Source organism: Cryptotermes secundus, unplaced genomic scaffold (assembly GCF_002891405.2).
Source record: "Cryptotermes secundus unplaced genomic scaffold, Csec_1.0 scaffold371, whole genome shotgun sequence".
Taxonomy (NCBI): Eukaryota; Metazoa; Arthropoda; class Insecta; order Blattodea; family Kalotermitidae; genus Cryptotermes; species Cryptotermes secundus.
The window spans coordinates 139,288-158,935 of NW_019741978.1; the positions used below are offsets into that span (position 1 = coordinate 139,288).

At 40.4% G+C, this 19,648-nt stretch overlaps 1 protein-coding gene across 5 annotated transcripts in view; it reads left to right on the top strand.

Annotated features, from left to right (window-relative positions):
• The window catches only part of LOC111872894 (la-related protein 4), an 82,909-nt gene extending 72,896 nt beyond the window's left edge, over positions 1–10,013 (top strand). For all 5 annotated transcript variants that reach the window (XM_023867153.2, XM_023867152.2, XM_023867155.2 and 2 more), the window contains 3 exons: positions 2,492–2,849; positions 3,121–3,298; positions 5,929–10,013. In XM_023867153.2, coding sequence (XP_023722921.1) covers positions 2,492–2,849; positions 3,121–3,298; positions 5,929–6,101 — 709 coding nt within the window. In that variant the 3' untranslated portion in view covers positions 6,102–10,013. The remainder of the gene's footprint in view (positions 1–2,491; positions 2,850–3,120; positions 3,299–5,928) is intronic.
• Positions 10,014–19,648: the final 9,635 nt, after the last annotated feature.

Genomic DNA, 19,648 nt, shown 5'->3' on the forward strand with positions numbered 1-19,648 from the left:
TTATTTACGTAGGCGAGTCAAATGAAAACGTTAAATATTTTTTTGAGTATTTATTGTGCACATGTGGTACAAAGCTGTATCACTTTTCAACATAATCTCCCCCACGCTCAATGCAAGTCCTCCATTGCTTACGAAGTGCATGAATTCCTTTAGAAAAATATTCTTTTGGTAGTCTGCGAAACCACTCATGCACCGCGTGGCGTACCACTTCATCAGAACGGAATGTCTTTCCTCCCATTGTTTCTTTGAGTGGTCCAGACATATGCAAAACACTTGGGGCAAGGTCTCGTGAGTATACCGGATGAGGAAGACGCTCAAAATGCAGGTCATTGATTGTCGCAGCTGTTGTACGGGCAGTACAACAGTTGCGGCCTTGCATTGCCATGTTGCAAAAGGTTACCTGTGGACAGCAATCCACGTCGCTTTGATTTGATTGCAGGCCGAAGATGATTTTTTAGGAGATCTGAGTATGATGCACTGGTGACAGTGGTCCCTCTAGGCATGTAGTGCTCAAGATGACGCCCTTTTCATCCCAAAAGAGAGTCAGCATAACCTTCCCTGCTGATGTTTGTGTTCAAAACTTCTTTGGTTTTGGAGATGAGGAATGGCACCATTCCTTGCTCGCTCTCTTTGTTTCCGGTTGGTGGAAGTGAATGCAGGTTTCGTCCCCAGTAACAATTATTGCAAGGAAGTCAGGAAGTCATCACCTTCTCGTTCAAAGCGCCGCAGAAGTTCTTCACAAGCATCAGTACTTCGGTCTTTCAATTCGGGAGTCAGCTGCCGTGGCACCCATCTTGCAGACACTTTGTGAAACTGGAGCACATCGTGCACAGTGTGGTGTGCTGAACAATGACTAATGTTTAAACTTGCTGCAGTTTCATTCAGTGTTACTCAGCGGTTTTCCCTCACTGTGGCTTCAACTGCTGCAGTGTTCTCTGGATTCGCAACTCGATGTGCCTGACCCGGATGAGGAGCATCTTCCACTGAAGTCGCATCATTTGCAAATTTCCTACTCCATTCGTACACTTGCTGCTGTGACAAACATGCATCACCATACTGAAACTTCATTCTTCGATAAATTTCAATAGGTTTCACACCTTCACTACACAAAAACCGAATAATAGAACGCTGTTCTTTCCTGGTGCAAGTCTGAAATGGGGCAGCCATCTTATACTGGTGCTGTGACTGTGTTCGTGCATCTGCACTATGCTGCAACCTACAGGCCATTCTGCACGCTGTTTGTAGCACGCTTACCAACTTACAGGATAATGGCGCGAGATTTCGATTTTTTATTACAAATTTAAGGTTTTTATTTGACTCACCCTCGTAGTTCATTGTTTTAAGGGTGAAGTATGTAGAAGAGGGACAGTGTAGCATACCAAGAGTCTAGGAACATGACAAGAAGTTGCACCTTCAAGATTACCTGCACAAATTAAATGTGTCTATATGCCGAAGGTCACCGGTTGCATTAATTTAGGTGACACATAGGTAGCAGCATAATCCTTTTACATTTTAGCATGAGTGTTTTATGCTGCTGTATCTTACAATGGCTTCATGAATTGGCGAATTGTGAATTTGGCACTAAAGACTGAGGATCTGTACTGGAATTGTATTTATTAAAATAGGTTACAGTGGTTTACGTGTATGACCAGTTGGCTCTACAGGGTGATTATAAATTATTTAGGGGGTTTGTGCCTTATAATTTTCAAACAAAAAAAATATAACTGCTTATGGAATATGAAAGTAACTCAAAAAGTTAACCATGTTACTAAATAAAACTTTGCGTTACAGTTTTATATTCTGTAAGCAGTTTTAATTTGTTGTTTCCAGTTCGAAAACTATGGGCCACGGGAACGCAGACAGTAATTTAGAATCATCCTGTGTTTTGTCTCAGTGTTGCCTGGGTATGATACGCTTCTTAATTTCCAGGTGTCATGTGAGACATACAGTAAAACCTGCCTTTTATTGTACCTTGTGTGTTATATATTTACACTCAGGCCTAATAAAAGTTTGGACACATTTGGTGGTAGAAATGATAACATGCAGATACTGTATTGTGTGTTCCGAAGTGCCTGGAGAGATGCTATGAAGTGCAATTTTAACTTCAAAATATGTTTCCTTTCATGTATTTGTCACTGTTTTGAATTAAAAATGAATGTAAATTAACATGCTGTATGTATGTAGCCTTAAAATCTGTTTGGCAGTACTGCTTCTGTGTGCAATTTTAGAAGGCCATCCCATAAGTAACAAGGTATTCATGGCATTATTTGCTTTCTTTTATAACAAGAAAACCTAACGATTTCAAATTGTCAGCATATTATCCAAGTTGGCATATAGTTCTGAACTAGGCAAACGTATATCCATCGATCCCCATCAAGCATAGTTTAGAGAGCTTTCACATGCATCACAGGATTAACTACACTTAGCTCATGACTGGAGCATACTGAAGTGCTTTTCCTCTTTCTAAAAATTGAATACAATTTATTTACAGGACAGTTCCTGTTGTCAAATGTATGGCTGACAAATCCACTAAGACTGATGATATACTGCTAAATGGTGAAGCAGTTGGTGTGAGTGGGACCGTGAGTTGCAAGCCCGTAGAATCTGTGATGAACAAACAGCAGCCACAGCAGAAACAAGGTGCAGCAAATGCAGTTTCGACACCTAGCAAACCAGTGCCCACCACAACCAATGCTTCCACGATGACTAGTGCTGTGGTGGTGACAAATGTTGCGCCAGCACCTACTCGTACAGTGGTGGTGACTACAGCCAGCACTGGTGCTGCCACTGTGGCTAGCCTTACTACTACAACTGCAGCTACATCCCAGGCTGATGTGTGTTCTGCAACAGTAAGTTAAACTTCACTGCTGCCACAGAGAAATTACAGAAATATTTTGATTGTTCCTGCGATGCATTATGCATTGCATTACCAAACAAATGTACTATTACAAATATTATGTATGTGATAAATATACTAGCATGTTTATACAAATCCAGAAATGAGAGGGAAGGCTCATTGATTCAGAAATCTCTAGTGATTGCTTTTCTCTTCACTCAAGGTCAGATTCCTGTATGTTATTTTGTGTCTGTTTAAATTTGTGTTCTCTTTATTCTGAACAGGATTCAGTAGGGGGGCCAACACGCCTGAGTTATGCACAGGTTGCACAGCACCACAAGGAGAAGGTTGAACGTATGTTACGTGAGAAACAGAGTACAGAACAGGAGAAGGAGAAAGATAAGGACCGGAAGAAGGAAGGAAGCACAACGCGTATAGTGCAGCAGCATGGTGATGTACGAGGTTAGTTCTTAAAAATGTGCTAATAATGTATGTCTGCAAATGGCATTGAGACTGTGTTGGTTTTAGTCCCCATGTCATAAGGGCGGAGATTGTTATAAGATTCTTCCAGGTTCGGCAGCATCGTAAGCCTTGAGTTAAGCCCCAAACCTGCAGGACCAGGTCTCTGTGTTTGTTCCCCACCGACAGGGTGGCCCAGTTATACCTGTAGTCACCCGTTTCCCTGTTTTTCACCTCCTTTGACATTTGGGGCTATGATGGGAATATTCTAACCTGCCTCTGCCAGAGTGTTCATTGTTTCATGTCAGGATAATTGATTCCCTGCACAAGATTCTGCAGTTTTATTGTGAGGTGTTTGGACAAAGGCAAAAAATCGCTGTCAGTTATTGTTATCCGAAGCTAAGAATGAAATCAAGAACCAGGTGCAAATGGAACTTGTATTGAAACACTAGTGATGTGAAAAACACTTTTGTTGTTGCCTATTGTTGATTTGTGAAATGTATGTATTGTAACATGGTTTGCTACTGAAGCTGCAGTTCAGATTGTTAATTAGTTTATTTAACAACCTACAAATCATAACTACAAATACTTATAACGCTGTTGCGGGTTTAGACAATTTACAAACCCCACACAATCTCTTCAGTAGTCTTCACATATTTATAACTCGGGAGCTATACAAGTGTCACTGAATCACACACTCCCAATACTTTCTCAGTTATCACCAACTATCACATATAAACTCTTATCACACGTTCGGTTCTTATTCCACGGCTGCTAGACTTCTTCATGTTCACAATTCACTCGCTGTAACTGAACTTGACGACTGATAGACTTCAGCTGTCTCCGGCAGCTGCTACATTTTAACTCTCTCCTTACGCATTCCGGTCTCCCTTGTAAACCCTCAGTCAGGCAGCGGAAAACCCACATCGCTTCCCTCTTGCGTAAACGCCATATTTACAGGCATTGCTGGGGAACGCTGCTGAGAGTTGTTTATTGCTGCATAGTAACCGTGGTGTCCCCTGTTACATCACAGCGAGGAGGGGGTGTTTATTGAGCGTTGCATAATGATGGAGGGAGTGGGGGCATGTGACATCACTCGCAAGACTGCAGAGTTCACATGACCCCTACTTCCTGTTGCGCCATCCACGTCACAGTATGTGTGTGTAAGGCAGCATCTACACGAGCACACAAAGTGTGTCCGTTATAAGAAACGTACTTTGCTGAGGACACCACACAGTTGCAGAATGCGGTGTGTAGTTTCATTGCAGACAAAAAACTGCACCGCAGTCTGCAGCTGTGTGGTGTCCTTGGCAAAGTACGTTTGTTATAACGGACGCGTTTTGTGTGCTCGTGTAGACGCTGCCTAAGGGTGGGACATAGTAATTTGGCCCTTGCACTGCGACCATCACTGATCTATTTTGCTTCCCCCTTGATTAACCCTATATTAATCCTACATTTGGATGAAGTGGGACATCATAATACTCATTTGGTTGCAAGAATTGTGAAGTGTAGATATTTGTAATACAGCATATTTTGAGATTATCCATGTTATTTAAGGACAGAAGATGCACAAATAATAGACAACCTGGAGAATTCAGCATACCTCATGGAAGTTCAGAAGTGTATGCATAGTATTAACTTTGTTGAGTTGTCTCAAACCATAAGACTGGCAGAGACAGTTATTGAACATGAAATGTGTATTTCATTTTCATCTGAAACTTTTGTTCAAAGCATTGTTCATTTAGGTAAGTATTTATTGGGCTACACTCGTACATAGATACAGAAACACATGCATAAAAGTTGTGTAGTGGAAATGAAAATCGAAGTCACTGTACCATTTTTCACAGAAATTCCTGTATCATATTCACAAAAAACTGTGCATATGCTTTAGATTTGTTTTGTGAATGCAAATTGATGAGCAGATAGACTCAGCAAACAAAATATTCATCAGGGTTATGAATATGCTTTAAAACAGTGCACATATAAGCTGCAAAGCAAATAATCCACACATGAATGATCAAGATTATAGTATATAGTATGTTGTTTGGTTGACAATTCAGTTATGCTATCAGTAGTTAAAGCCAGAAAACATTTTGCAGCTGTTTGTTTGGGGGGGGGGGTTTTTTTCCCCCCATTTTTTTTTCCCCCCCCCCCCCCACATGCTGGTGTAAGCTGTAAATGGAAATATGCCACCAAATTCGACAGTTTATAATTTCTGCTGACAGCATTGTGCAGATGGAACCACATAAAGGAGAGTAGGTGGTACAAGGTCTATCCAGAACTTCTGTTGAGTCCTAAAAGACTGCCACTGCCAGGATTGCAGTTATTGCACAAGACTGTTTATTTGATATATAGTCTGTGATTGTTAGTGGTGATGTACCAGTGTTTAGAGGAAACAGCGGACTTCATGAAATATTTGTTGTTTGAAGGTCTTTTTAAGGAAGTGTTGTGTTCTATTTTCTGCAACTATATGTACCACTTAACATTGATATTTGTATCATATAGTTTTGTGATAGGGCTTTGCATTTAGATAGTTAAATTAAGTATTCTATTCCGCAAACTCTAAGCTATGTTTGTTTGCACTTACTAAGTCATTCTTTGTACTAAAAGTCCAATTTTTCTTTTCATGTCAGAGCCACCACAGCGAGAATTCCGAGAGGGTCCAGTGCGATACAACATGGGACGGGGTGGTCCCCGTCCAGCGTATGATCGTGAACGCACAGACAGGGGTGGATTGAGGCGAAGAGATGGTCCAGACAGAGTGCCTCGGTTCCGCGAGTACCTTCGTCCACGCTCGCCCAAGTAACATAACCAAAACCGTGTTGTATTGATCTTTGTAACATTTGTCCATTGCCCAACTAAGGTTGGTGCACTTTGCAGAGCTGGGCTGAGTGTGCTACACTTGATGTTGACAGCAGCTGATTTTGTTGGAGCTCTTGCCCATGTATCCGCAGGGTTCACCCCACTACGGTTGCTACTCAGCAGCTGCTGGAACATGACTTTGGCTGGATCTTGACGTTTTCTTCAGACCAACGAACTGGATACCCAGCAATTCAAGGCGGGCCACATTAAGTAAGGAAGATGTCCCCCACCCCCAAAAAAAATGGATCGCCTGATTCAACTCATTTCTTCTGTTTTCAGCGCAATCAGATATTGTTAATGTGATGATGAAAGTTGTCAAGCTAAATTGGCAGGGAAAGAGATATCCAGTGTGCAGACATTTTTTCCATTTTGTGTCGCTTTTGAATTTGAGAGCGATTGAAGCTGCAGTTCTGTAGTGAGTAGGTGTTAGACGACAACGTTGCACAGTAGGTCTAACCTAGTGAGACACTGACTCCCGATAAAGCCCAAAGCTGGCACCAAGTGCCTCAGAACTGATTAACAGTGCTCTTCTATGTTGCAGCTGTGAACACTGAAGAATGCAAGACAGACTTTTATATAACATACAGCCATACCTAGAGTACATACTATCTAAATATACATCTATATAACAGATGGCATGAAGACAATTCTCTGATGGTTGTCACCTGAATTATGTATCACAAATATTTGAATTGCAGATTAAGATTGTTTTATTTTATCCATATAATCTTGGCCATATCTGAAGTAACCGCTGGTGAATTATTAGTAGAGTTTGCATTGTTAACTGTGTATCTCTTGATTGCAATGGGAGTTTTCAGTTTATGAATAATTTTACAGAAGTTATTGTTAATATAGGAGTGTGATCAGTGTGTGGAGGCATTGACCTCCATTTGAAAGCTATTTAGGTGGAGGGGTTAGGAGGGAAGGGTGGAGGAAATCATACACATCTGTGAAAATTGGTTGTGTGTGTGTGTGTGTGCATGCGCACACGTGTGTATACTTGTGCAGTAACTGTGATAGCCCTTATTCTGAATTCAAAAAAAAAAAGTTGGTGTATTATATCAGGGATAGTGTGCATATGTGACGTTCATAAGTACTCGTATAATTATAATGATGTATAGGCTTGTTGGAAAGTTTTCAAGATTATTAGCCTACATATTCTTTTGTCCCTTCCTTTACTGTTGCCAAGTAATAGTACCTAAATAATATAGTAATGTCAATATTTTAAACTAACCTTTGACATGGACCTTTATCATAGCCAATAGCTCCCTCTGTTAATTATTTCTCTTTGTAATGTTGTTTCTTTCTGGTGTAATCTCCTAATTGCAGTGCCACTTTGCTTGTGAGACTGTCATTAAAACCTGGTATGAATGTCTTGAAAGATTTGGGTTGGGTATAGAGGGTTCAGTTCTTCGTCGATGGCCTGCAGTGAGGAGTAAATGGTACAGCTGCTGCTCCTTTCGGAAAGACTGATATGACAACGTTAGGGTTGAAACTTTATGGACCCTTCCAGGTGTAAGGAGCAGAAGTTTCAAAAAGGAAATAACAAGGTCTGGTGCTTAAAGAGAGTTCAGATACAGGGGGATAACAGGAGGTTACAAGTTAACTGTTATAGTGTGCTTGGCTGTATGAAAGTGATCTTATAATGCGTGTGTGTTTTGGCAAAATCCTCCCCTTCATTGTACAGAATTAACAAATTTATTTTTGACAAATATGTATAGATTACAGGTTAGGTAGCTACCTGAGCATATAATGTATTGCCCTTTACCTTCAGGAATTAAGGAGTGAGTATGAAATTGTGGTACAAAATGAAAGAAGAAGAATGGTTCTGAATTGCCATGTTTGGTGTTGGATATGGGCAACAGGCATATGCACGTACAGTTGGTAGTGATTTGTATCTGTAATGTTGAGCCACATGTTGTCATTCCAACTCAAGTCACATTGCAAGCCCATATCATGTTCAGCATGCACTTGTAAACTAGTTGGGTTCTGATTCTGTTAACAAAAGCATAAATGTGTGCAGGCTACTTCAATTTCTTGTGTGGTTTTGTGATATATTGGAAGTTACCTGAAATTTTTGGTTTCCATTATGAAGTGACAACACATGGGGCTCCATTTGTTTCTGAAGGTTTTTCCAGTTTCTCTTAGTTTCAGGCCAGGCTTCTGATAGAGTTAGTAACGTACCTCTAGACACAGTATTGACTTTGATGAGCTGCCTTTGCCTTGTGTGGCATATCATCCACCATAGTCATAAGATATACTGACAAAGTAACCATGCATGTTCTGGTACAGTTGGGTTATAAAGTAGCAACCTTAACTATATTTTCTGCATTTGCCAGCTTTTAGATGATTTCTGATTTTGAGATATTTGTGTATTGCCAGTATCAGTTGCTTGCCTCATTATGAATAATGGATATTGCCAAATATTATTTACTATAATTTTGGTTCTGGTTATACACTAACATTTTAAAAACTAGCAATAATATGGTATGTGGAATATCAATATTTGACTCAAGAAAATGGGTCTGTTTTAGTCAAGTATTGTGGAAATGCACTGAATAGAGACTTTTCAGACAACTTTCAATATAGCACAATTTTTTTAAGTGTGATACTTAAACTTTATTACTTGATGCTCGTATTGTAGATAATTAGGGTTGCTTATGAGTTTGTTGCAGGGGCTCTTTGCGAGGGCTAGAAGGGGAATGTTACATAGATTTCACTGGCTGCTTTCGGTTTTCCCTGGTTTTCTTGCTGTGGACACTTTCATCCTGTCACACAGCTTCAACAGAGGCCTTCTTTAAGTTTTGAGTTTTGTTACATGGTCCATTACTCATCAATTTGTGTAGTGTGGCTGAATGTCCGTTAGGTAGTTCAGTACAGCCACTTTCAGACAATTGCTTGCACTCTTGAGCATAGGGTGCTCTCAAGCTGCTGGCAACATGTGACAGAAGATGCAGTACTGCCTTGCATGGGAAGTACATTAACTAGTTATGTGGATTGTGGTCAGTTCATTGAATGAAATCTTTGAAATTGGTTTTAGTTAAAATGAAATGTGCTTCCATTAGAGTAATAGCTTCCAACATTTACTACAGCTCTGAAAATATAAACCATCTTCTTTGGGGTGTGAATAAAGTAAATTAGTCATCATAGTGAATTTTGTGACACACTTTGTTACCCATACCCAGTCAAGTTGCCACATTTGGGTACGTAACGTAAGCAACCATCTTGTGCTCCACAGTTGTATGCCATTGGATTATGTGAACATTATAGCTAAAAAGGTCTTAAAACTTGTATCCTATAGCCAGTGTGATGTTTATTATTCATTTGAGCCAAATACTGACTGTGTAAAAACCTTTGCTGCAAAATTCATGTGTTTTGGTTTTTACGTGCAAGTGACAGTATATGGAATTATATGTAAAAATGTATAACAGAAATACTGGAACTGTGACTTGATTGTGTGTCTGTTTCCCTCATAAGGGGGTGAAATGAGCAAACAGTCCGCATTCCCTGCTATGGCCACAGTCACGCAGAGAATGCACACTGACAGGCACACCACATGGATTATTTATAATATTTAATATTATTTTTACATAATAACCTGAGGTATATGCAGCACGAAAGACATGTTTTTGTTCAGTAAACTGGTAAAATGCTTCAGGAAAAATCTCCCCTTATATAATTTTTGTCAGGTGCTGATAAAGGTGCCCATCAGTACATAATGTAATGCCAATGTTGTACAGAGGAGGTAGGCCTTAATTGAAAACACTACGTGGAAAATGGAAATGTTTTTGGTTGTTCTTTTTTTTTCTGTTCAGTTTGGTTGGAAATAAAAAAAACTTTGCATGTGGTTTCCATATGTGCTCAAGTCCTTTCCTTTGGCTCAGAAAGTTCCTGTTCAGATTGCTAGAAGAAGGAAAATGGAGGCTTTGTTAACACAGTTACCAACAGTTGATGGATAAGGGCTTTTAACAAGTGTGAGTATAATAATGTTTTAAAATGAATTGCTAATGGCTGCCCTTAATGCTGATAATTTTTAAAATAATGTTGCGATTTACTAGTAGTTTAAGCTTAGTGATAATGAGAGATGGAGTGTTTGGTGCACTGTTTTTGAAAATGGGTCATTTGTGCCTCATGAAGTATGATGGCTTCTAGTCATTACTTGAAAAAGAAAATCTGATAGTGATTGATGGTTTCAAGTTTTGAAAATAGTATGTTGACATATTACAATAAGGGCCCATTTTTACTTCAGTGCTGATGGTACATTGGATGTTATGTTTTGAGAAGTTGGTGAATGAAATTGTAATCCCTGTAGTTCCATAATTTGTTAAATATAATGATCACAGCTTATTTTTATGTTGAATTCTGAACATTCTTTATGACAGAGGTAGAAAGAAGTACTCTTCAAGTGATCTGTAAAGGTTGAAAAGAAATTTTACTTGTTTTATGGCTCATTGCTCCATTAGAAGCCACAGTGGATCATACAGCATTTCCTTAGATTGTAAAGAAAGTTGGTCAGAAGATAGCTACAGTGCAAAGCCAAAGTTAACTCTGTGCTTAAGTAAGCACCATGCCATGAAGATGTATGGAGGAGTGGAGATGTAGCTCCCATACCTACTTAACATTGACACAAGATGGAGGTTAGTGATCAGCTTCATGCTGGAGCTGCTTAACTCTTGGGAGAACAACCCATGGTATCCATTCAGTGGGAGTCTGGGTGGGTCCTGGAGTTGCTCTGGATGCTGTGGAAAAGATAGCTCCTTCCCCTCCCTGTAACCCCATCCCATCCTAAGAATCAGACCCAGTTTTTGGTTTCACAGCCTATAGTGCAGTTGATATGTCTTTATGAATGTAGCAGTTTTAAACAAGCGAACTGTAGTGCCCCATCAGAGAGTTACTCGTACATTAAAACCATGTCACTGTTCCAGTGGTGCTGTGTAATCAGCATTTTTAACCATGGGCTGGTACACTAGGACTGTTTACAGCCATATACCAGTGCACCTGGTTTTTGCTCTTTCTCGTTAGCATCGGGTAAAATAACTGTCTTGGATGAGAAGAGTGCTCAGAATCTATGATAGAAGAACAGCGTTGGTGCAGTAGAAGAGATCCCAGGCGTGGGAGTAGTTAAGTTTAGCACACTATTGAATGGTATACATTGCCTGTTGTGCAGAAATTGATACAGTATCAAATATTTTGATTCATAGAATGACAAAGATGGTAATTATGACAATGAACAAGGTAGGCATGCATCAAATGAAAACTAAGGAATAATTATTGTATTATTTCATTCCTCAACATTAGTTTTTTAGGATTTGCTGAAATCTTGGGGGATTGGCTGTGTCAGTTTTGCATTAAATCCAACATTGGCAATGACCATCTGGGGGTCAGTGTGGTAAATGACTATACATTGTGATATACTGTATCATTCTGCCCCTTGCTGTTGTGAATGACCATCTTAACCCTGATGATTGAGACTGAGGAGATCTCAGAAATGTTGGTTTTTAACTTGACACTGACATGGCTGATCACCCAAGATGATTTTGAGCATATGCATGTAAAAGCTTGTAATCTTATCCAGGATTTGTTCTTGCATTTCTCATTGTTGGGACAGACATCAACCAATGGAAACAGGTTCTTTAAAAGGGGTCTCAAACTAAGAAATATTGTCTCCCTGTGTATACATTGCAAGTGTATTGTGTGGTTGATATTGGATGTGGGGAAGAAGCAGAGTGACCACATCTCAATTCTGAGGTTAAACATCAAGTTGCCATGCCTACCATATGAACCCAAGCCCAATTTCCTCACACTTCCCATCCCACTGTGGACCCAGTGACACTCAAAATTGACTGCTTCAACCTAGGCTAGTGTTGACTTGGTCAGGAATATAAGTCTGGTAGTCCAATTTTCTTAACAGGAAAATGGTGTCTGTAATCTGCCCTAAGAACTCAAGTCATGGGCTGTATGGATTTTGTATAGTGTGAAGTTTGAGGTCTTAGTGAATCTGAAGATTAATGGCTTGTATGATATGATAGTGCATAGACTAGCATGAAGTTCCGGTTTTGGAGGATTGTGCTGCCCCCATCTTCATATACCTTGAAAATGGAGGTTTCTCTGAAACAACTTTCTGCCTGAGTACACAATGTCATTTCATCTTTGTACTATCATCTTCAGTTTATAGGGGTTCAGAAGAAACAGCCAGATTAAACAAGATGCTCTGGGAAGAACTAATTGCCTGCTTACCTTTCAATATAAAAGCTTTGTTGTGAACATATATTTTCCAACAAATTTAATCCAAGAGCGCATGCATCAGTTTTCTCAACTGTTATTCTATACAGCGTCCTGATGTACAGTTTAGGGAATTATTTTGATGGAAGATATTTGATGTGGGGTTTACTTACTCATACACAGTAATATAAAGGGTGTTGCCTAGCATTGGCCATCTCTTGTCTTTTGAGCGTTAGGCTTTGTATTCTGCCTTAAGTCCATCAAAATGTATTGTGTAATGTTCTGAGCAGACAGTATTCAATTTCTGTCTTAAGAGAAAGTAGGATGAGGGCCTCTGCTTTGCTCAGCCCTTAAAGGGAAAAGTCGGTCCTCCCTCCCCATCAAGGAGGAGACTAATTGCCTAGCAGTATAGAGGGCAGAACACACACAGAACGCATAAGCCTACTTAACGAAATTGGAACAAAGGAAGATGTTCCATGAAGAGAAAAATTAGGTTATCTAATTATGCATGGCATTTTTGTAAGCACATCCAGTGCAACAATGGATATAGAGCGGTGCAGTACGTTAACAATATTTGTTGTGAAAAACTTGTTACACATGAAGGTAAGTACTGTATAGTATCAGATTAATTAAAATATTCATGAATAAGACTGTAAATTCCACATGAGTAGATGTCACATGGGTTACTAATTTGTGCATTTTACAAAACCACTCAGTCCAAGAGAGCTAAATTTATTGACCTTTGTGCTTGTGTGAGAATGAAGAGTACCATAAATGACTGGGAATTGAAAAAAGAGAGCATAAGATTTTTTCATGGAACTGAAAACAGAATTTTTTGGAATGGATTTGTCAGCATTCTAATGTGACCACAATGTTAATTGTCATTGCATTTACGTGCTTTTGGAGCTGCTCTCTTAAAAGAAATTAGAAAATATAGGGATCTGATTCTGTCATGTTCACTTTTTTATTGTGAAAGCCCAAAATCTTGCAGGAAAAGAATGTTAATTTTTTTTGGCACGTTTTGTTTGAAACACGTTTCACTGCAATAAATGTTCAAAAACATCGAGACAACTGTATTGTATTTGACGTGTTTTACTCAAGCCATTACATGTTTCAGTTATACTGTTAGGTCATTTCAGTTTTGCAGTGCATAACATAAAGCAACCTACAGCACAACATGTAACTATAGACATAACATCAGGGTTTTTTTTTTCTGTGGAGCTATAGCCCCAATTTTGAGCCTAGCCCTACCTCCATGAAACACTCTGTTTCACTTTGGTTTACTAGATCTTACACATTCGGTAGGACTCCTTGGGCAAGTGATCAGCTCGTCGCAAGGCCTCTACCTGTAGACAAACACAGAAAAACTCACACAAACATCCATGCCCTGAGTGGGGTTCGAACCCACGATTCAGGCTTCCGAGCGAGCAAAGACAGTGCATGCCTTAGACCGCTCAGTTACCGTGACCGGCATAACATCAGGTTACCACAGTAAAATGTAGAAAATTATCAGATAATACATCAACCATAAAGAAAAGGAAATTTACATGTACACTTCACTGTACTTTCAGTTAAGAAAGCCCCAAAAACACAAGATTTCAATAAAAACAGCAAACTGGCTGTACTACTACATCGGTGTTACAGCTCTTCCAAGCTGTTTTGATGTCAATGTTTCACCCAAGTAACTTCATACTCCTATATTTAATTAATAACCGCATAGATGTAATAACATAAGTTCTTAATTCACTAAGAAATCAGTATTTTATACATACACATGCATACCATATATACATAAAAATACACCTTTCTACTTTTATTTTTATTTGTTGTCATTTACATACTTTAATTTGTATTTTTATGTTTCACTATCACACTGATATTATCCAATTGGGTAATAAATCAAATGTAAAGCTAATGAACAAGGGATCGATATTCAGTAAGGTATATAACAGCACACTGTTCAAGTATTTTACCACCTGAGGATGGCCCTTGATTATTAAATTAAACACTTAAAATATTAGATGTGCTGTTGGTTTTGAATAGAATTTCAACTTATAAGAACAGCAGGATTCATAAACCAAAGATAAGAATTTAGCGAGTTACGCCCAAAATGTGTGCAGAAATGCACTTATGCCTTCATGTAAACTATGTTCGTGTCTGGTTTAACCAGATATGGATATTGTGGAAAAGACAAAGTGACTGTGAAAAGAACAGTATTTAAAAGTAGAAGTGATCTGTATGATGGACCCAGGGCTTGGGGGGGGGGGAAGGGGTTGATAACCCTAGGTCCAGAAACAGCTGGAACTGAGACAGATTACAGAAACAACAGATTTGTGTTAATGGAAGTTAAGCTTTGACATTGCACTTCCTAGCAACTGGAGGTACTTACGCTATGCTGAGGTCAAGAGAAAAAATCATACAGATGACTGTGATAACATCGCTCGAGGTTTTCGCTCTTTTCTGTCAATTGTCATTCCCCTCCTCCCTCTGGCCTGTCAACAAGACCAAACTTTGGATTGCAATGAATAATATTTAGTGTGAATGACTATACATGGTGAATGGATTTGTTATACATATGACTCGGAACTACAGGCACTTAACAATGCCATCGCTGATTTCCTCACTTTACAAATCACTATACGCCAAGTCTTCTTCGGCCTGCAGTGTCTTCACTAGTCGTTGCTTGGTAACATTCTCAACAATGGAGATACTTCAGCTTCTGTGCTCACGTCTTTACTGTCTGACGAATATCTCACACCTTCACTGTCAACTTAATTATAGCGCCATCTTTTCTCAGCCTCCCTTGCAGAACTTAACTGACAACTGAGTCATCCCATTTGTCTTCCTTATAACCCCTTTCCACGGACCGAGTAGAAAACACCGTTCCCAACAGTGTTGCGTGCACAGTCGTTGCAGGGGGAACGTGTTTGCCTATCCCTTGTCTAGAAACGGCCGTTGTTTTTTTATTATTTTTTATTATTGCTAGTAATGTGGGACCCTCAACGTCTCACAACCCTATGGGCCTTCACGGCCTGGTACAGGGATAGCTTTACTTTACTTACTTTTAGTGGCGTGGGACTAAGTCCCTTGTACTATGGCCACGTCTGGCCTGTTGTACCAGCCCCAGATGATAGGTTAGGGTGATTGTGTAGCAATTGGTGGAATGAAGATTGGCAGGGGAAACCGAAGTACTCGGAGAAAACCTACCCCAGCGCCACTTTGTCCACCACTAATCCCACTTGACCAGACCCGGGATCGAACCCGGGCCGTCGCGGTGGGAAGCCAGCGACTAACTGCTTGAACTATGGCGCGGCCTAACGGCCGTTGTTTATTAGCATGTCTTGCAGTCATTGCATAGCAACGGCTGTACACGCTATAATGTTCTGAAAGTTAAGCTGAAAATAGACCAGTGCTCCCCATTTATTAGCAGTTTTGGACGGTGGGTTAAAGCGAAGTTTGTTAATGACGCTGTCGGTATCCACACTACATAGCGTTGATAGGATGATTAAATGAATATGGAACGGTTTGTGGACTGAGAATTGGCAGGCGCAACAGAAGTACTCTGAGAAAATCTGCCCGAATGCCACTTTGTCCTGCACAAATCTCACATAACTTAATTTGGGATCGAACGCAGGATCGCGCGGTGACAAGTGGACCCAGTAATATTCTCAAGAAAGGTATGTTTGAGTTTTAATATGACCGACAAATGAGTCAATTCGAACTTCTTAACTTTCCAACAAAAGATATAACATTATGTAATAGAGAAAGATGCAGTAGTTGATTATTTCAAGATACGATCCCAGCTTTCGTCCAGAAGGACTGTGATTATTCACGAAAAGCATCAGTTAGAATAAATCTCCCGCATATGAGATTCCACCTGGCCAGAAACGTCTTGTCAAGCGTCGCTGTCAGTTTGTTAGAAAGCTGCATGTATATCACGTCTGTTATCAACATTTATCTGCTGCGTGTAGTGAAGCAGTTCTACTCATACGACTCGAGCTTGATGGCACGTGCGCAGGGCATGCGCATTCTTCACATGTGGGAAGAAAACTATTCGGTTGGTCGACCTTTCGGAAATTCCTGTGAGTAAATCTACTTGTTCCTTTTATTGATCCATGTTCGTTCAGTTCTCAGAAGTCTTTCTCAGGTTCTTACGAGGCGAAGTTCATCTAATCCTCCCCGCTGATTCTCAGAGATGCGTGGGAACAGTTGTTATGCTGTTGCTGCTCATTCGGCAGGCCCTGGCTTTGATTCTTGATCCGGAGGTCGGCTGCCGTAAATTACCTTATCCTTTGTCCCTAGAGGCAAATGATGAAATAGACAATAGACGATGAGGAGTTGGAATAGCTCAGTCGGTATAGGCTACGTACTGGACGACTTTGGATTCGGGGTTTGATTCCCAGTATGGGCAAAAGATTCTTTTCTCCATAACGTCCAGACCATCTCTGGTTATCGGAGGGTGTTTCCCCGGCGGATAAAAAGCAGGGGTGTGGAACTGTCCACTCATCTCAATCTAGTGCCAAGGTTAAGAATGGTGAAGCTATGTTCCCATTCCTCCATACATCTTCATGGTGTGGTGTTTAATTAAGGAACAAAAGAAAATAAAAACGATGTTCATAATTACATTAAATCTGGGAATTACTATCAGTTAGTTAGAATATTATCTTCCTGTGTCATATCCAGGAAACTAAGATTAAAATATAATTTTATTAAATTCTAAGTGCTGTTTTATACAGACGCAAAACTTCGTTTCTCAAGGAGAGGGGGAGGGTTTGGAAATATACTGAGGCGAATTTCTGGACTCCTAAACAGAAGAAATAACAGGCGGAAGAAAATTACATAATCAGTGGCCGCCGTGCCGAGTGGACCCAGTTGGACTCCACCCCTCATTAAGCGAAAAAAATACGTAATGGTGAGCTTCAGTGTATCCACTCATCGCCTAATGTTGTTAGAACGATTAAATCAATAAAGGTAGATGAACTGGGCGGAGAATGTAGCACAGAAAAGGGAAACAAGAAGTGTATGTTTAATTTTGTGAAATAATCTGAGGTTCTCAAGACGGTGACCATGGGACATGACGTCGTTAGCTTTGGTAGATGGATACCAACGTTTCAGGGAAACAGCCCCCCCCGTACCCATTGGATAGGAGGCTGGGTAGGCCCAAGAGCAAGTCTGGGCGCTGTGGACTAGAGAAGAATCTCTTGCCCCTACCCAAAATTGAACCCCGGTCCTCCAGCCTGTAGCCCGTCGCCATACCGACTGGGCCATCTCGGATCACTCCTGCATTATTGTATGGAATGTAATGTATACTATGAGCAGAGACTAGCTACGGGCTGGGCGGCCGAGGGGTCGGAGTTTGAGTCCCGGGAGGGGCAAAATTGTTCTTTACTCCACGTCGTTCAGACCGGTTATCGGGACCACCCAGCCTCCTAACCAGTGGGTCTCGAAGGCTCTTTACCCGGTGGTAAAACGGCAGGGACGTGAAGCTGACCACTCATCTCAAAGTATTTCCGAGGTCAAGAATACGTGGATCTATGAATTCACTCCCCATACGTCTTCGTGTATTAGTTCTTAATTAGTTAAGTACAGGGACAGCTTTGCCTTTAATATGTAATGTATGCTATTTTATTCTGTTTCCAGTGCGTTCAAGTGCCACAGGGTACCGTGAGAGATGCGGGTTTCTTTTTTTGTTAACAGACTAGCCTTTCAATACTCGTATGCCGCAAATTGTCTACGGCCACCTCGGTGCTGCACAAACCGGTCCTCACTCACTGCGTCACGTGTTACATTACCCCTCCTCCCATACCGCACCAACACCGTAGAAGGATGACTCATGCTCCCGTCACCTCATTGTTGGGTCGCTGGACATCTTCCGCTGCACCAGACACTACAGGCACCAAACAAAAGAAGAAGGTGTTTGTGACTGCTTTACAGGTGTGGCAGTGGCTCAAAACTTTCCTTCAAGCGATAATTTTACCTTTACCCGTTTGTTGCTATATAACCACGATGAGATAATCATAAATGATTCAGTTTTTTTAGGGGAAATGCTAATAAGATCTGAACAACACAAATGTCAACTGACAATATAATTTATTCACTTATCTATTCCATTCATGTGTTTTATTTATTTGCTTGTTTTGGCAAGGGATTGGTTGCGACCCTAACCTACTTTTCTGTAAGGTGAATGTATAACACATAAACTCAATGGAACATGCTCGTTCACATTTAATTGATCCTGGAGACATACTTCAAGTTTCCTCGTATCTGCAGTATTCGTCAGTACTGAAGAAAAAATGGGTGCACGAGAGTGCACGTCAGCTCTTCATAAACTTCAAGAAAACCTATGATTCCGTTTGGACCGAAATGCTGTACAGTACTCTCGTTGAGTTTGATACGAAACTAATTAGACTAATTGAAATGTGTTAAGTTCTCGTCTGCTGTCCGAAAACATAAAAATTAGAATATAAAAAACTATAATTTTGCCTGTGGTTCTGTATGGGTGTGAAACTTGGTCTCTGACATTAAGGGAGGAATGTAGACTGGGGGTGTTTGAGAGCAGGGTGTTGAGGAGAATATTTGGACCGAAGAGAGATGAAGTGACAGGAGGTTGGAGAAAACTGCATAATGAGGAGCTTCATAACTTGTACTATTCTCCAAGTATAATTAGAATGATCAAATCAAGGAGGACGAGGTGGGCAAGACATGTAGCACGAATGGGGGAAATGAGGAATGCATGTGGTATATTGGTGGGAAAGCCAGAAGGAAGACCAAGGCGTAGGTGGATGAACAATATTAATATGGATCTTAGAGAGATAGGCTGGGATGGTATGGATTGGATTGGTCTGGCACAGGATAAGGACCAGCTGAGGCCTCTTGCGAACACGGTAATGAACCTTCGGGTTCGATAAAATACTGGGAAATTTTTGAGTAGCTGCAGAATTGGCGGCTCCTCAAGAAGTGCTCAGCTCCATAAGTAAGTAAGTAAAATGTGTTTAAATAAGACATGGGGTAGAAGATGAATGCATATAGGTAGGAAGGTCAGAAGGAAAGATACCACTAGGAAGAACTATGCATAGGTGGAAAGATAATAGTACAATTGATCTTCGAGAGATAGGATGTGTTGGTATGGAATGGATTGATGGCATAGGATAAAGATCAGTGGAGGGCTCTTGTGAAGAAGTTCTATAAACTGTTGAGAAATTCTTGAGTAGCTGAGCGTCTGGCGACTTCTCAAAATTTTGCTTTTCAACTTTGCTTCTTTAGAATACG